The sequence below is a fragment of the Trachypithecus francoisi genome, unplaced genomic scaffold, assembly GCF_009764315.1.
Source record: "Trachypithecus francoisi isolate TF-2019V2 unplaced genomic scaffold, Tfra_2.0 Contig01579, whole genome shotgun sequence".
In the NCBI taxonomy this organism is placed as follows: domain Eukaryota; kingdom Metazoa; phylum Chordata; class Mammalia; order Primates; family Cercopithecidae; genus Trachypithecus; species Trachypithecus francoisi.
In genome coordinates this window covers 9,189,053-9,207,782 of record NW_022681442.1, presented here as the reverse complement: position 1 = coordinate 9,207,782, position 18,730 = coordinate 9,189,053, and the positions used below count along the sequence as shown (strand labels likewise).

The 18,730-nt window shown below is 51.2% G+C and overlaps 1 protein-coding gene across 16 annotated transcripts in view; it reads left to right on the top strand.

Annotated features, from left to right (window-relative positions):
• The window catches only part of TACC2 (transforming acidic coiled-coil containing protein 2), a 273,260-nt gene that overhangs the window by 212,779 nt on the left and 41,751 nt on the right, over positions 1–18,730 (top strand). For 15 of the 16 annotated variants that reach the window (XM_033180534.1, XM_033180544.1, XM_033180528.1 and 12 more), the window contains 2 exons: positions 4,998–5,134; positions 17,237–18,548. In XM_033180534.1, the coding sequence (XP_033036425.1) occupies positions 4,998–5,134; positions 17,237–18,548 (1,449 nt within the window). Of the gene's footprint in view, positions 1–4,997; positions 5,135–17,157; positions 18,549–18,730 lie in introns of those variants that run through there. The other variant, XM_033180619.1, reaches the window with a different exon arrangement.

Genomic DNA, 18,730 nt, shown 5'->3' with positions numbered 1-18,730 from the left:
ATCCCTTGAATTATCTCCAGTAAAACTTGAGCAAATGTAACCATTTAATGATATACTGGGAACTACATCTATAGTACCTCTTTATTACAAGATGCTTGTGTTTTAGAGATATACTCACACGTTCACACGTGTGTATATATGTGTGTATGTGTATATTATGTATGTGTGTGGATGCTCATCTTAAACTATTTTGTTGTCATAGTTCATAGAAGTAAAAACCTGAAAATGTTTAAACCAAATCACAAACACAGGGAAACAGACTCTTAGGGTCTGCATTTTCCAGCTACCTGACTGTTGCTTTGGGGCCATTTTCCATGTCCTTCTTTGACACAGTGTGTCAGCTGCGGAGGTGCTTAATTCAGCACTGTGTGGAACAGAGGCTTTACGCCTGCTCTGGGACTCTAGAGACCAAGGAAGTACTTGAAAAACACGTTTTTAAGCTGAACTAGCGCACACTCGAGGAGCTCGGCAGGGTCCTGTTTTCGTGGCCAGCACAATCTGTCCGCACTTGGATTTATGTGTTTCCCTCCTGCCTGCTTGGTTGCACACACTGCACCGTGTGGTATTGGATCCCATTAGCACATTGATTGCCTTATACTGATAGGTTAATTCGGTTGGTACAGCTGGTTGACACTCCTGCCCTGTCTGCCTTATTAAAAATTATTGCATGATCACAGGACAGGCCGTTAAAAATCAGGGGCTGTTTGTAATGACTCAAGGGTGCATCTCAGGACTCTTCCCAGTGATGTGCAGGGGGGAGAAATCAACAGGCATCCGGCTACCTCACGTCTCCAGCCCTTAGTGTCAGATTTTCAAGTTCCTCCAAACAACTTAATTGCTCTCCATGATAGACCTTATAATACAAGCATATTGTAAATTGAGCTCACTAAAAATGTTTGGAAGCCACAGACGTAGCAAAAAGGGCATAGGTTTTAGAGACAGGCAGTTCTGGATTTGAGACTTAACTTCCATCATTTAGTAACCGTACAGCCTCTGGCAAAGGAGTGTGCACCTCTATTGCCTAATTGTCTCATCTGTGAAATGGGCCTGCTCTCTGGCAGCCAGGACCTTTTCTTTTCTTAAGAGTCAGAGTCTCGCTCTGTCGTTCAGGCTGGAGTATAGTTGTGCGATCATAGCTTGCTGCCGTCTCAAACGCCTGGACTGAAGCGATCCTCCTGAGTCAGCCTCCCACATAGCTGGGATTACAAGTGTGCACCACCATACCTGGCTAGGCAGGACAGTTTTGAAGACTTTAGATGTGTGTACAAAGGGCCTATTCCTGTGCCTGACACATAACAGTATGTTCAACAAATGGTAGTAATTATCATGCTTTTCAAGCTAAGAATTAAAGTGTTATAAGCCAGGGGTGTCCAATCTTTTGGCTTCCCTCAGCAACATTGGGAGAAGAAGAATTGTCTTGGGCCACCCATAAAATATGCTAACACTAATGATACCTGATGAACTGTAAAAAAAAGATCACAACAAACTCTCATAGTGTTTTAAGAAAATTTACGAATTTATGTTGGGCCGCATTCAAAGCTGTCCTGGGCAGCATGCAGCCTATAGACCGTGGATTGGACAAGGTTGGTTTACACTATAGAAATATAGATATTTTATTGCATTTGCATATTTACTTCTGTAGTGGACATAGCATATGCATGTCCTGATAAATACATTTTCCTATAATTTAGATATTTCCTATAATAGAGATATTTCAGCAGATTGTAATGACAGCATTTCTCTTTCTGCTACATTTTTGTAGCAAATTAATTTTCTTTTCTTTCATTTTTAAAATGTGTGGAGCCTTAACAGAATAATTTCTTGTACTTTGGTTTTTTTTCTAGTAGGAAAAGAAATATCAAACAGCCAGTGAGAATTGCGCTCATACACTGGGCCTCCAAAGTGCTGCTTTATTTTTATGTACAGACTCGTTGGGGGTGGACTGCCGAAATCCTTGCTTCTTAGAAATGTATTTGAGCCCCTGGGAAACTGGATAGGGAAAAAAGAGCTAATTAAAAAAGCTGCCATCCACCTCCTCTAATTAACTTGCTCTCTGTTCCCAAGAGCGGGCTCAGAACTATGAAAACAAGGCAGGCAGCACCGGAAGTGAATGCCATTCTCGTGGTCCATGGTGGGCCCTGGGGTTTTGATGCAGAAATCGTTCATAGTAAACAGGCAAGGGACCACAAAGGGGCTTGGTGTGCCCTGGCCCACCCCATGCTCTGCCTTCCACACAGGGCGATAGTGAACGGTGGTCCCTCTGAGCAGGTGCGCAGGCTGGGCAGCTGCTGCAGCGGAGACCTCATTGGAATTCAGCGGCTGGAACCGAGGGGCATCCGGCCCTCCCTGTTGCTTGCTTGTGCTGTTCAGAAAGAGCAGGGCCTTTTGTGCTTCAGAGCCTGACGTTGCCAGTGCCCAGGAATGCAGAAGCCAGGGGATGGACGACTACTCAGGCTTTCCTCGAATCTCTGCTTGAGTGGGACAGCACCGGGGTCTCCGGACACTGGAGAAGCTCACAGCATCTGTGGCTGGTGGTGCAGCTAACTTTTTGGGTGACATTGAAAGAGATTTAGATCCAAGAGATACCAGCAGGGGAATTGGGAGTGGGAATTTGGGGGACAGAGGCTGTTCTTCAGCGGAAATGGCCTATGCCTCCTGGCAGATGTGGTCCCCAGTGGAATGGGCCCGGTGGATGTGGACAGCGGTGACCAGCAGTGGGGACTCTAGTCTGCTGGTGCTTCAGGGAGGCTCTGGAAAAAGGCAAGTCATCTCTGTGTATCTTGTCAGTGTTGCTCTTGATGGTGCAGTGCTAGGGGCCTGGTGAGGAAGTTGGGTTCCCAGGGCTACACCCAGGGCCGTGCCCAGGGCCTGCCAGGCTGATCTGAACTCTCATTCTTCTTTGCTGCTCAGTTGTGCGACCTCCTTTTGTTTTCCACAGTGATAAACAGATGCTTCAGGTACCTCGATCTGTTGTTGTGCAAGTGTGGATCTTACCCTCTCCCCATAGACAAAAGCTAAGCCCTTTGGTATTAATGAGTGTTTGTAAGAAGTCAGTATCTTCTGTTGTGTTTGCATGAATTTTTTCCTCGTGAAATGTAATAGTAGAGTGGGTTTGGCTCGTTGGATCCCATCAAAGGCAGCTATGATGTTTCTTTTAAACTCTTTTGTTCCCTGGAGGCTTTGTGGCTGGTTGGAGGAGCCAAGGTCCTTACGGGGGTGGAGGGGGCAAGGGGATCTTTGGTGCTGATGAAGTAAGTCACTGACAAACTAGTTGTAAAAGCATTGATATATATTTTCTGAAGTGAACTCACCAAATAGCTCTTTCTTCAGGTCCCAACGGATAGTGGAGGGATTGGTTTGGTTCCTGGTGCTCTCTGCCAGCTGGCTGATGGTCTTTAGAAGATGATGGCCTCTACTGGGGTCCCTGGTTCTTTGGTCCTTGTGGAAGCTCAGCAGTCTGAGCATCTCTCAGCATTGGGTTGCACGGCTTGGTGACACGGTGCAGCTTCGTGCCCACACTGTCCGTAGTCACCTGCCAGGTCACCCTGATTTCATGTCTTCACCAGATTTGCTTACTGGGATCATTTGTGCCATTCAGCCACCCTAAGTGTCCACCCTCTTGATAATTAACCCCCTCATTGCAAATGAATAAATCAATATTTTGGTCTGTTTAACCCTTCCAAAATGGGACTCAGCCCAGCTGCTCCTGCTGCTACCAGGCTAGCTGTCCTCTGAGGCAAAGCTGGGCTCAGGACCGTGGGCCCGTGGGCATCTTGAGCATAGGTGGAGCTGGCTTAGTACTGGGGGAAGCCTTATTCTTTCTGGCATAAAATTGAGTCACCGGTGGAAGCAGGGTGATGGGGAGGGCTGTCTGTTGGTTCTTCCTTGTGTTCTTTTTATTTTTTTTTAAGAGACAGGGTCTTGCTCTATCACCTAGGCTGGGGTGCACTGGCACAGTCACAGCTCACTGAAGCTTCAAACTTCTGGGCTCAAGTAATCCTCCTATCTCACCCTCCCTAGTAGCTGAGATCATAGGCATGTGCTGTGGTAATTTTTTATTTTTATTTTTTATAGAAATAGGGCCTCACTGTGTTGCCCAGGCTGGTCCCAAACGCCTGACATCAAGCAGTCCTCCCACCTGAGTCTCCCAAAGCGCTGGGATTAGAGGCATGAGCCACCACACCTGGCCTGTTGGTTCCTCTTCAGCCCAGGCCAAGGCGTGGCCAGTGACCTCTCCTTGTTAGTGGACAGAATTTCTCCACATGGATTTTTGGTTCAGTTCTCTGGGTGAAGAGTCTTCCTTGGAAACAGACTTCCCTGCAGACCAGCGAGGGCCATTTTCACTGTGTCGGGGTTGGTGGCTGTGCTTGTGTCTTAGTCTGATGCACCCCCTGCCTGGCCAGCTTGCTGGCTTCCTTCATTCACTCCATTCACCCACTCAACACGTGTTAATTCCCGGCCCTCCACTGAGAGGCTTGGAGATACTGCGATAAACAAGGCCGGCTGCCCTCCTGTGTTTTGAGCTCAGTAGAAAAGAAAGACAGTAAACACCACGAGAATTAGTCTGTACTCACAAGTTATGAGAGGTGCTGCGAAAGCAGGACAGTGGAGAGGATGATGGAGTGGATCATGTGGGTGAGTTGGCACCATGGCATTGAACATGCAGAATGCCCTTCTCTCTCTCTTTGAATCAATACCTAATAATGATTGTGTGCGGAAGTTCATCCAGAGTCCGCTGTGTGTGTATTTGCCACTAAGGCGAGAAGCGTGTATTTCCAGTAGAGCCGAGTTCAAAGAATACATCATTTGTGTGCAATCAGAGCCAGTGATAAGATTCACCCTTAGGAATCACGACTGAGAAAGTGACTTTCCTCTCATCTGTGCCTGCACAGCTTAATTGAGCAGGAACCCACTGGCTCTGGGTGCGAAGGCCACACTTGCTCAGCAGAACTGGCTCTGGGCCCCTTTCTAACCTGTGCTTCTCCCTGTGTCCTCAGGAGTTCCGATTCTGAAGAGGCATTTGAGACCCCGGAGTCAACGACCCCTGTCAAAGCTCCGCCAGCTCCACCCCCACCACCCCCTGAAGTCATCCCAGAACCCGAGGTCAGCGCACAGCCACCCCCGGAAGAACCAGGTAACCAAGGGTAGGGAAGTCCCCAGACAGCCTTGTGGCTGTGAGCCCTGCGGGAGATCTGCGGCACTTCCCCCGGTCAGGCTGGAGGCGAGCACCGAGTCGGCCTCTTGGCTTTGAGTTGTGCTTGATGTGGCTTTTGTAGTTTTCTTGAAAATGAAGGGTGAACAGATACATTGGATTATTCTCCATTTGTTTTGCAGAATTTTAGGGGAGGCCTCTGGGGAGATCGGGTTTGGAGGAGGGCAGTGGGTCTTGAAAGTTCACAGCACAGTCTTGGATTCTAGCACTTGGCGCCTTGCTCTTGTAAGAATGTTAGTTCTGGACAGGCCTGCGAATCTACATGTGTATTTCCAGCGCTAGGCTTGGGGAAGGAAGGTAGCCAGTGGGCGAGGATAGAGGTGGACATTCACAGCACATCATGGTGGTTTCTTTATTCCTCATGAGTCTTGTTGTCACCTGATTTCTTATCACATTCCCACATCTTTCTCCCTTAGTGTGAGTGGAAACACCTCTATGTTCCTTTTAGACAGGTGGTTAGTGGACAGATGGAATAGATCTCGTCCCCACCCCACCCCTGTGGTGTATTCTGCACCTCCCAGTTACACCAGCACAGAGAACCACCTCTCACATGGAAGATTCATAGGAGCTGGAAGAGATGGGGCCTGCCAGAAATGGCTCCACAGGCTGGCCAGGGGGCTGGGGGGTCCTTAGACCTGGACAGCTCTGGGCCCTACACTTTAGAGGACCCCATTCTGGCCTTCCTTGGGCCTCTGGAGGCCCACAGCCCTCCCTTGTGATTAGGAGTCTGCAGGGCCAAACCCCTTCTACCGCTTCTAGGCCACACGCTGGATACCTGAGAGTGGCCACTGCCAGGGGCCCCCTTGTCGCCTTCTCTAGCTCTTCCTCCCAAGGGCAAACTGTACCTGAGAAGGAGCCAAGAATGGGGCTGGGTGCCTCCAGTATGCTCTTGCCCTGGCCGGGAGCCAGGTAAACTGTACAATAAAACAACATTTTGACCTTGATGTTGGTTTTAGAAAGAAATGGGTAGAATTCTTTTTATCCGCCGTGGATTCAAGCAGCCCATTGTTTTGGAAAGGATGTACACTCCTGGGGCTTTGTTCCTAAACCAGCAAGGCCCGGTGCTGGGACAAGGGGGCGGGACAGTTTTAATGAGAGCTGATGCCTTTGCTGGAGTCTGCCGAATACTGCTCCCATGTCCCCCGTCTTTGACAGCTCGTCAGTCCGCAGCAGTGTCTGGATTTTGCTGAGTCAGTGTAGACGCCAGGCTCTGGGAGGATAGTGACTGGTATTTCTTTGATTTGAAAGTAGAGAAGAGCCAGGAGAGCTGTCTATAGTTCTCAGAGAGTCATTTGCATCTCTTCCTTTATTTTGTATGATAAAGCATATAAAACTGTTATTTCCCGTAATATTTTTAAAAACCTACCCATAAGTTTTCATGGAAAGTGGCTGGATGACAAACACATTGTAATCTCTAGGTCAAATATGTGATGAAGAATAAACTATTCTGGCCGAGGTGGGCGGATCACGAGGTCAGGAGATCGAGACCATCCTGGCTAACATGGTAAAACCCCGTCTCCGTTTAAAATACAAAAAATTAGCCGGGCATGGTGGTGGGCACCTGTAGTCCCAGCTACTCAGGAGGCTAAGGCAGGAGAATGGTGTGAATCCGGGAGGCGGAGCTTGCAGTGAGCCGAGATTGCACCACTGTACTCCAGCCTAGGTGACAGAGTGAGTCCATCTCAAAAAAAAAAAAAAAAAAAGAATAAAGTATTCTTGGCCGGGCGTGGTGGCTCACGCCTGTAATGCCAACACTCTGGGAGGCCAAGGAGAGTGGATCACCTGAGGTCAGGGGTTCGAGACCAGCCTGGCCAACATAGTGAAACCCCGTCTCTACTAAAAATACAAAAATTAGGCAGACGTGGTGCCGCACGCCTGTAGTCCCAGCTACTCAGGAGGCTGAGACAGGAGAATGGCTTGAACCTGGGGGAAGTTGCAGTGAGCTGAGAGCACACCACTACACTCCAGCCTGGGTGACAGAGCCAGACTGTGTCTCAAAAATAATAAATAAACAAACAGTTTAGAAGAAAATGATAGCATGTTACGGGGCGTGTTTCATCCCCAGCACGAAGGAGTGTGCAGAGAGGCTATTTCTGGCCACAGGTGCGTCTTTTGGGATTCCCAGTCTGATGTCCTGCCAGCTCTGGGAGAACAGGACGCCACTCTGTTCTCTTCTTTGGTCCTGTCCTACTTCCTTCTGCCTAACTTCCTTTCAGCAAAGCAAAGAACAATCTCCATTCTTAAAAACGAACACGCACAACACCGACCTCTCTTAGATGGCAGTTACTAAAAGAATGAGCATTATTGAGGATTAAGAGATAACCTCCACCAAGGAAGGGGATGGAAACGCTCATTGCCGCAGTCACAGCCCCTCAGAACCTTGGATTACACCCGTTGGAGTGTTTGAACGGGGACTTTATGTTTTTCCTCCTTTGAAAACGGCCGCGAGGCTGGCTGTGTAAGGATTGTACACTCAGGAGACTTACGGCTGGAACTGTGTCTGCTGAAAGGCCCCTAGCTTGGGCTGTACAAAGATCCATTTGATTTGCTGCCCTGGTTAGAAAACCGCCTCCCAGGCGGAGGGTCCCCTCGTCCATTCTGTAGACCAGCATGGGGCATTACGAAGGCGTGGGAAGGCAGCTGTGCTTGCTAGTGTAGGTGGCTGTAGGAGAAGAAAGATTCGTTCTGTGAACCACAGGAAAGAAGGGCACTAGGGGAAAATCTATTGTTTACTTTCCTCTACACAGTGCCCGGGATGTTGGGAAAGGTGCTGCGGGAACCACGTGAATTAATACACGAGACCTTTGGCTGTGAATAAAGACGGTTTTTCCTCCTGGCAACCTACATTTTATAAAGCACTCACTTGCCCTACCTTGGGTCCTGCCAGCGTTTCTGGGCTCCCTGGGATGGAAGATGTGTGGACTGGAGCAGTCCTGCCAGCCTGTCCTGAGGGCTGTAGCCTGGACCACAATCCTGAGGCAGAAGATGGGGCAAAGGATTACACCTGCTGCCAGCTGGGGTGGGCCAGGACTCAGCTCATCTGAGCGCAGTTCCCTTATCTGTAAAATGAAGAGGGTGATCTGTGGGCCCCTTCAGATCCTTCCAGCTCTGGCCTCCCTAGGTCCTGTGAACGGAATGGTTGGCTGATGTACAGAGACCGTGTTATTAGAACTCAAAATCGGCCACTGAGGGACATAATTACATGTCATATAATTAAATAATAGCTCCCATTCAAGCATTTGCCTTGTCAGGGCTGTGCTAGGTCCTCTGAGTGTTTCATCTCCCACTCAGGGGAGGGAGGATCAGCCGTATGCACACAGCATCCCTGTGTAGTGGATATCTTCCCCTGATTCCCCAGTGACACGTGGAGGTTACGAACCTCATGCGCAATCTCACAGCAGATAAGGGGCTCTGGTGTCAGAACCCAGGCCTGCCCACCTTCAAGCCCGGTTCCCTTCCATTTGGAGCCAGAGTGCTGTCTGCGCAGGTGCAGTGAGCTGGTGCCTTTGTGCGCCTAGCCTGGGGCAGGCCCTTAGTAGGTGCTGAGTGAAAGCTGTCCCTGGACCTGCTGTTGCTCAGACGTGTGCTGGGGCAGTCCTGCCAGCCTGTCCTGAGTGCTACAGCCTGGGACACGCCCCCGAGGCAGAGGATGGGGCAAAGGATTGCGAGTCAGTGGGTGATCAGTGGGGTTGACATGGCAGGAGAGTTGAGGCGGATCCATTCTGACAGTTGCCCACCTGCCCATCAGGGACATTGTTCAGCATTGGGGAATGCAGCTTCTTTACTCATTCTTGCTAGGAGATTGCCAAGCCCAGGGAAAGGCCCATGTTGGGGCCTTGGAGGTAACGGGGGCCTCCCGGTGCCCTGCATGCCTACACTGTTCCTCTGTCTCTGGGGACATGGTCCCACCAGGCACTGATTGTGCCACTGCACCTGGGGGCCCGAGTTGTAGAGCCAGGAGTATACAGGTGCACAGCCACCCGATCCAAGTGCCAGTGTCCTTGCCAGGTACTGATTGTGCTCCAGGTGGCTGTTTGTGGACAGCTGTCCTCACATTGACTTGGAATGGAGCTCAGTGCCCAGCCTGGCTGCAGAGCACACAGTGGCTTCCATTTTCTTTGGACCTGCCACTGGTTTTTGTACACACTGTCACCTGCTTTCATCTCCAAGGAGGCCACATGTGGGTGCTCCCTGTAGCCACGGGAGATTTCCTGGCATGGGGTAGGGCATCCCAGAACCCAGCTGAGGCCCTTCCCAGCCTGGGGCAGGGGCACAGGGGTGGATGTCACTATGGCGTGTGAAGAGCAGGGGGCTATGGTTGCCGTTTCCTGGCACCTGCTATGCCCTGGGCCAGGTGCTTACAGACTCTCCCTCTTCACCCACACAAGAATTCCCTGTGACAGCTAATGACAGCACACTGTCTTAGGTCCGATCATGCGGCTATCACAACGTAACCATAGACCGGGTACCTGTTAGCAACAGAAATGTATTGCTCGCAGTTCTGGAGGCTGGGAAGTCCAGGCTCAGGGTACTGGCAGATTTGGTGTCTAGTGAGGAACTGCTTTCTGTTCACAGAGAGCACCTCCTCCCTGTGGCCTGACATGGTGGAAAGACATACAGTCTTCCTCAGTCCTCTTTTGTAAGGGCACTAATCCCACTCTTGAGGATACTGCCCCCATGAGCTCATCACCTCCCAAAGGCCCCACCTCCTGATACCGTCACCATATATGAGGATTTCAACATAGGAATTTTGGGGACACACACATGTGGACGAGAGCCACAGTGAGCTGAGGGCCGAGCCTTTTCAGGCCTGGGTCTGGCTGCCACAGGCACTCAGGCCCTCTTGAGCCGGCTGCTCCCTCCTCACCATGTGAGTGTTTCATGTGCCCAGGACCAGGGAACAGGTGAGACCGCTGGAGATTTTGATGCAGTCCAGGCAGAGGCTGGCACTGCACCTGGAGGCCCTGGCCATTGAGCCAGGGGTATATGGGTTCATAACCACCAGATCCAAGCCCCGCTCATCCCAGGCTGGAAGGATGATGGAGAATTTGGGGCCTGCATAGAGCCAGGTGAGGAAACATGAGAGGACAGTGACCTCACCTGCCCACAGCGGCCACATCTACAGTGAGAGGACGGCGACCTCACCTGCCCACAGTGGCCACATCTACAGTGAGAGGACAGTGACCTCACCTGCCCACAGTGGCCACATCTGCAGTGAGAGGACGGCGACCTCACCTGCCCACAGTGGTCACATCTACACTGAGAGGACGGTGACCTCATCTCCCCAGGGTGGCCACATCTACACTGAAAGGACGGCCACCTCACCTGCCCACCGTGACTGTGTTCACATGGGGAGGACGGTGACCTCATGTCCTGTGCACCTTGGACGGAGACACCAACAAGCTGGCAGGGCCCCAACCCTCTGGACGCACATTCACTTCTCCAATGACCTCACTGGAGGGGCTTGACTGCACTCCACATCCGCACAGGCACAGTGGGCCGTGGATGGACCCTGGGATGCTCGGGGCTCCCACAGACCCCAGGCTAGTTGCTCAGCCCATTATCCTTCCAGGAAGACAGGGGTATCACGAAGCCCCACGGGTGTTGTTCTGTTACAGATGACATTTGATGATAATAGAAAAATAGTAACATTGTGGGGGGTGGTACTAGAGACAGTGACATCAAGGCATAGCAAGGTTAAGGAACTTTGGCCAAGGTCACCAAGCTGATTAGTGGCAAAGCCAAGGTTTCAGCTGCTTTTTATCTGACTCTGGACTCTTTGAAACTGACCTCTTTTGAATCTGACATTATGTTAGTGGTCTGTCTGCATGCTGTCTACTTCAGCTTTTAAAGAAAGCACTTTTCCAGAGTGTCCCATTTCATGCCTGCTTGTAAAGGATGAGGAGTGGCCCCAGGTCACAGCTGGTGTTATTTCCCCCATTGCCCTCTCTCTCCGCCTTCAAACGAGCAGTTAAGTCAGTAAACTGGCAGAGCCCTTGTGCTGATGCTGGGGCCCTGCCGGGGGAACTGTGGCCCCTTGGTAGGCAGCCCACCAGCAGGACAACAGGTGGGGACGTGGCAAGGAAAGCTGCTCATCTCTGGCTGACACGAGAGAAGTGACAATCAGCAAAGCAGGACAGACAGGTACATGTGGGCTGGGCACGGTTGCCTGTGCCTGTAATCTCAGCACTTTGGAAGGCTGAGTTGGGAGGATCACTGGAGCCCAGGAGTTTGAGACCAGCCTGGGCAGCATAGCAAGACTGCATCTCTACAAAAAATTTAAAAACTAGCCAGGTGTGGTATCACGAGTTTGGCTGGCTACTTAGGAGGGTGAGGCAAGAGGATCACTTGAGCCTGGGAGTTCGAGGTTGCAGTGACCTATGATAATGCCACTGCACTACAGCCTGGGTGACAGAGTGAGACCCTGGCTCTTAAAAAAAAAAAAAAGAAAAAAGAAAGAAAAAGTGACATGTGGCGTGCTCTAGGTGGAGCCAGGACCAGCCCGGGGTTGCTGAAGTCCCAGCTGTCGGAACCGCCCCCACAGCACAGTGGGGCTGTCACTCCAGCCGTGCTCCTGCGTGTCTTCTTCTTACCCCACCGAGCAGAGCCTCCCCTTAGGTTCTCCCCATCCTAACCATGGCTCTGTCACTTAGATGCTCACAAGGCGGACTCTGCTGGGAACAGTTTGGTTTATGTAAAGAGAATTTAATTTCTTCATCACTAAGTGAGTTAACATGGTCGGTAACTGTCTCTCCCCACAATGCCTTGACGGCACTTTTCCCTCTTGGTTTCTGGGAATTGAACAGAAGTTTGACCTCAGGAAGCAGAGGAGCACAGACCCTCCCGGTGGGGGTTCCTGGGGTCTCTGTGAGATCCTGAACACCTGCTGGTCTGAGGACAGAAGGCAGCCACGGCACGGGCCTCCTGCTCTCTTGCTGGTCAGTTTTGGGTTTGGTTTCTTGAGCTGTCTGTTTTGGATCACATCAGAGGAGGGTGGGCACCAGAGGACAGCCTCTGCCTGGCACTTCTGCAGCCCTGATGCCTCACGCCTCTGAGGTAAAACCCCCACAGGAAATTGGAGCTCAAAGGCCCATCCAAGCTTATCCTCAAAGCCCACTCATTTTTGTGGCCAAATACGAAAGCGTTGCCCACTGGAGGTTTAAGAATGAGGATAGACCCAGATAGAAGCAGATGAGGTGAGATAGCCCAGTTCCAGACTTCCCGATGAGGAGACGCAGCTGCGGCACCTGTTACGATGGGCCCCGAGCCCCACCCCAGCCCCGTGGAAGGAACTGCCGCTCTGCAGAGGAAGGAGGCAGATGGAGGCGGAACCTGGGGTTTTAATGAGTGTCTCAGGTGTATCTTAGGCTAGACAAATTTGGGAAATACTAAATTCATTATGGACTTGCTCTGAGCTGCCCACAGCAACCAGCAAACTGCCACACAAAGACCAAGTACTGCTTTATCTATATCTCGTTAGCCTACTTAAAATGAAGACCTTTTCCCAGAACAAATATTACTAATTGAGGATTACTATTCATGTACTTAGAAGATAGAAAGCCATGCTCCCTGTGTAGGAGACCATCTACCCGTGATGTGTCAGCTTAAGAGAAGAGTCTGTGAGTGCCTGGGCACACCTCTGGCCCTCTGGGTGCCAAGGATCCCTGCCCAGAGTGAACTCACGGCGGGACGGGGGAAGGAGGGAAGGATGGAGAAGCGCCAATGTGGGGGCTAGCAGCAAGTGCTTCTGTGAGAAATAGTCCAGCAAGGCTAAGAGTGTGGCCTTTGGAGAAGGTAGGGTGACATCAGCTGGGTGATGTCGGCTGTCCTGTCCTAGCGTTCTCCTTTTCCTGGGAGCCTCCTGTCATTTCTAACACATTTGTTTTCCCTCAACCTGGGCATTTTATTTGCCCAGCACTGGTGCTAGGTCTGAATTGTGGCCTCCAACATTTGTATGCTGAAGCCCCAACCCCCAATGTGATTATTTGCAGGGAGGATGTTTAAGGAGACAGTTAAGGTTGAATGGGTTCATACGGGTGGGGCCCTAATCCCATGGGGACCAGTGTTCCTATACGAAGAGAAAGAGACCAGGAGTGCACACAGAGAAAAGGCCATCTGCAAACCAAGGAGAGAGGCCTCAGGAGAGAAAAACCCACTGGCACCTTGGCCTTGGACTTCCAGCCTCCAGCACCGTGAGAAATACATTTCTGTAGTTTAAGCCGCCCAGTCTGCGGTCCTTGGTGATGGCAGCCCAGCAGGCTCATGTAACTGGGAAACCCTAGTGACCCTTTTCATCTGATGAACCGCAGGTGCTGACTTTGTTATCAGACTGAGCCAGAAACCTGGAGCCTGTGTGCAAGGCACTGTTCTCTAGGGCATTGCCCAGATCTGTGCCAGTGGAGACAGGAGGTGGAGGAAGTGTTGTGTGTGTATTCATCTGGGGTCCTGTCCTTCCTTACCTCTATAACCACAGCACACCCCACAGTGGCTGATATATAGAAGGCACCCCAGGTTATTTGTGGAATGAACAAATGAATCACACAGTTGATTGCATCTGCATCTGTCTTCACACAGATATGCCATGTGGATGTTTAGAAATCCAGCAGGGGAGCAGGGAGGCTGGGTGCGGTGGCTCTCGTGAGCCTATAATCTCAGCACTTTGGTAGGCTAAGGCAGGCGGATCACTTGCCGTCAGGAGTTGGAGACCAACCTGGCCAATATAGTGAAACCCATCTCTACTAAAAATAGAAAAATTAGCCAGGCATGATGGCACATACCTGTAATTCCAGTACTCAGCAGGCTGAGGCAGGAGAATCACTTGAACCTGGGAGGTGGAGATTTCAGTGAGCTGAGATGGCATCACTGCACTCCAGCCTGGGTGACGGAGTGAGACTGTTTCAAAAAAAAGAAAATCCAGTAGGTGAGCAGGGAGGACATGGAACCCATTTGGACCACAGGGGCCATTCCAGCCCTGTGAGGGACCCCGTGGAGCAGCCTGCTCTGGTGACCAGCACAATAAGACAGCCGCTCCCAACCAGGGAGGATTTTGCCCCCGCCAAGGGTACATGGCAGTGTCTGGAGACAGTGTTGGTTGTCACAACTGGGGTAGGGGGTGGGGCCTACTGGCATCCAGTGTGTGGGGGCCAGGGATGCAGCTAAGCATCCTACAGGGCACGGGACAGCCCCCGGGATAAAAACCTGACTGCCCCCAAACGTCCATAATGCCGAGAATAAGAAACCCTACAGCAAGATTAGGTTTCCGGTTCATGATGAGCTAACGAGAGCATGTCAGTTCTAAAGAGGAAAGCCATGCTAAGCAGGCAGGGAGCTCTTTCTTCTGGAGGAAGCAATGAGCAGATGGTTAAGCTGAATATCCGCTCATTGTTGCGTGATAACTGCTGACATTTGAAGGGCCTCCGAAGGCTTCCTTCTGCAGGCTGCAGAGGCACGTGTAACAGCCTGAGACGGAGGTTAGTTTTTGTGGGCCTTGCTTTAGAAATGACGGGATAGGCTGAGGCTCCTTCTTCTTCCTGCCAAGGCCCATTTGAAAGCACCTGGTCCCCCTCAGCATCCCCTGGTCCTCTGTGCCCTCCGTGTATCCAGGGGCAATTACGGAGCAGGAAGAGGAGGTCACTGCTGGTGGGAGGATGTGGTACTTGAGAGTACTAGGGCCTAGAGGAAACAGTGAGTTGATTTTAGAAAGAAGGGAGGCAACACCTTTTGAAATGAGAAGGAAGCAGGAGTGTTTGGAGAAACCATCTGGTAGAAAGAGCTCCGTATTTAGGGCATCTGCTCCAGGTAGGCCCTGGGTGGAGAAGACGGGAGTGAGAGGCTTGAAACCAGGACTAGCTCATAGACGTGCTTCCAAATGACGTTTTCAATCCAAGCATTTCTTGATCCTGTAAGAGAAAGTGTGACCAGTCAAGCGGGAAACAGAGCTAAGGCTGGTTCCTAAACTCAAGAAGCTTGGGGTTTTCTTGTGTTGTGAGCTGAGTTCTCTGCCAGGTTCTCCAGGAGAAAGGTTGCTTATGAGCAAAGCTTGGTAAGCACTGTGCAAAGTACTCACTGCCCAGAGATTTGCAGTCGGGAGCATGAATTGCTCTGAGAAAATCAACAGGAAGAGACCAGTTCAGGGGTTAATTGTGCATTTCCCAAACCTTGTTTGTTTGTTGGGGTGAGAGAGAAGGCTCCCAGATTTAGCAAATGAAAATACAGGGTGCCCATTAAATCTAAATCTTAGATGAACAAAGAATCATTGAGACATGGGACATACTTACATTTAAAAAATGTTGATTTATCTGAAATTCAAATCCAGCTGAGCATCCTGTCGTTTGTCTGGCAACCATGCCAGTGGCGGAAGGGGACTGGGGGCACATAACACCAGTCATGAGGCGCACACCCAGGTCTTACCTGTGCCAGCTCCATTTATTCCTCATTCTGCATCCTCCTAGTGCTTAGGCCTGCAGACCGCTTTATCATGTTTGCCCCCTTGTCCAATGACACACTTTTAGTTTTCTGGCAAATCATTTTCTGGCATCCGTGACTGCCTGGAGCAGCTGTGAACTCAGAAATGCATGAACGATGCCGCTGGGTGCCAGCAGAACCCAGAGCAGCCGAGCCAAAGCTGGGACTGGCCAGACCCCCATGGGCAGTAGGGTGGTGGGACCTTAGAGCATCATTTGGCCAACGTTTGCAGCATCTGCAGCGTGTTTGGGAAATAGGAGCTACCTCCTTGGCTGGTAGTGGCTGATGAGTAGAAAAGCTGAGAGGAGGCAGCTGGGAGAGCAATGAGACTAGGCAAGAGCAGGGCCAAGGATAGGCAGGCAGGACTGAAGGAGAGGTTACACCTGATGGCTGGAGCAGCAGGTGGCAGACAGCAAGTGCCACTACAGGTGCCGGGGGCCTCTGTGTACAGGCTCCCCTGTTCTTCACAGTGGCTCTGAGGAGTCAGGAACAGGCTTGTTGGTGGCTGTGGCTGGTATTAATATTTATGGAAGGCTCCATATGCCTTCCTGCAGGGTTTCTCTGTCTTGCTGTCCCACTCCTGACCCTTGCTTTAGCCACACTGGCCTCCTTGCTATTTCTGTAACACACCAGGTGCTCCTGCCGCAGAGCCTTTACTCGTGCTATTCCTTTTCTGCCCAGGATGCTTCCTTCCCAGGAGTCCTCCTGGTTCATGTACTTACCTTGATTCTGGTCTTTGCTTAGATGTCTCCTCAGAAGATCTTGCCTGACTACCTTATTTTAAAAGTGAAACTCCTATCCTGGCTTTATTTTTCTCCTTAGCATGTGTCACCCTCTGAAATTCTGTACATTGTTTGTTTATTTTTGAGACAGAGTCTTAGTCTGTTTGGCTAGAGTGCAGTGGCACAATCTCGGCTCTCTGCAACCTCCAGCTCCCAGGCTCAAGCAATTCTCCCGCCTCTGCCTCTGGAATAGCTGGGATTACAGGCGCGTACCACCATGCCTGGCTAATTTTTGTGTGTTTTTTTTTTAGTAGAGACTGGGTTTCACCATGCTGACCAGGCTGGTCTCGAACTCCTGACCTCAAGTGACCTGCCTGCCTCGGCCTCCCAAAGTGCTGCGATTACAGGCGTGAGCCACCACGGCTGGCCCTGGTGATTTATTCTCTGTCTTCCCCTGAGTAACGTGACTTCCAGGAAGGGAAAGCTTTTGTCTATTTCTGTTCCTTGTTGAATCTCTAGTACCTAGAACCATGCCTGGTCCTGATGAGACACTTGCTGAATGTTTTTGAATGAATAGTCTGAGCTGTTCTTTAATCGGTCCTCATCACCCGCATTGTACAGATGAGGGAACTCTGGGCAAGCCTGGCCTGGGTCTCGAGCTAATTATGGGTGGGCCAGGATCTGTACTCAAGTAGTACACCCAGTGATGGGCAGGGGTGGCCTGGGGCCGTGGTTTGTCAACCCCGACGCTGGAAGGTGATGTTTTGGCACAAGAGGAGAGCTCGTGCCCCAATGCATCCTGTGTCTGTAATTGATGGATTTGTCTCTGTTTCCTCAGGATGTGGTTCTGAGACAGTCCCTGTCCCTGATGGCCCACGGAGCGACTCGGTGGAAGGAAGTCCCTTCCGTCCCCCGTCACACTCCTTCTCTGCCGTCTTCGATGAAGACAAGCCGATAGCCAGCAGCGGGACTTACAACTTGGATTTTGACAACATTGAGCTTGTGGATACCTTTCAGACCTTGGAACCTCGTGCCTCAGACGGTAAGAATCAGGAGGGCAAAGTGAACACACGGAGGAAGTCCACGGATTCCGTCCCCATCTCTAAGTCTACGCTGTCCCGGTCGCTCAGCCTACAAGCCAGTGACTTTGATGGTGCTTCTTCCTCAGGTAATCCTGAGGCCGTGGCCCTCGCCCCAGATGCATATAGCACGGGTTCCAGCAGTGCTTCCAGTACCCTTAAGCGAACTAAAAAACCAAGGCCACCTTCCTTAAAAAAGAAACAGACCACCAAGAAAGCCACAGAGACACCCCCAGTGAAGGAGACGCAACAGGAGCCAGATGAAGAGAGCCTTGTCCCCAGTGGGGAGAATCTAGCATCTGAGACGAAAACAGAATCTGCCAAGACGGAAGGTCCTGGCCCAGCCTTATTGGAGGAGACGCCCCTTGAGCCTGCTGCAGGGCCCAAAGCTGCCTGCCCTCTGGACTCAGAGGGTGCAGAAGGGGCCGTCCCCCCAGCTTCTGGAGGTGGCAGAGTGCAGAACTCACCCCCTGTCGGGAGGAAAACGCTGCCTCTTACCACAGCCCCGGAGGCAGGGGAGGTGACCCCATCAGATAGCGGGGGGCAAGAGGACTCTCCAGCCAAAGGGCTCTCCGTAAGGCTGGAGTTTGACTATTCCGAGGACAAGTGTAGTTGGGACAACCAGCAGGAAAACCCCCCTCCTACCAAAAAGATAGGCAAAAAGCCAGTTGCCAAAATGCCCCTGAGGAGGCCAAAGATGAAAAAGACACCCGAGAAACTTGACAACACTCCTGCCTCGCCTCCCAGATCCCCTGCTGAACCCAATGACGTCCCCATTGCTAAAGGTACTTACACCTTTGATATTGACAAGTGGGATGACCCCAATTTTAACCCCTTTTCTTCCACCTCAAAAATGCAGGAGTCTCCCAAACTGCCCCAACAATCATACAGCTTTGACCCAGACACCTGTGACGAGTCCGTTGACCCCTTTAAGACATCCTCTAAGACCCCCAGCTCACCTTCTAAATCCCCAGCCTCCTTTGAGATCCCAGCCAGTGCTATCGAAGCCAATGGAGTGGACGGGGATGGGCTAAACAAGCCCGCCAAGAAGAAGAAGACGCCCCTAAAGACGTAAGTTCAGGGGTGGAGGTGGTAAGGATCGGAGGCGGGGGTGCAGATTGACTGTGACCGTTGGTCATGTGCCTGGATAACCTTCGACTGCCCTAACCTTGCCCCGGGTGCTGTGATGATGCCACGCTTATGGCCTTTGCACCAGGCAGACAATATACGTGTTTTCCTTTCTCTCTGCGGTC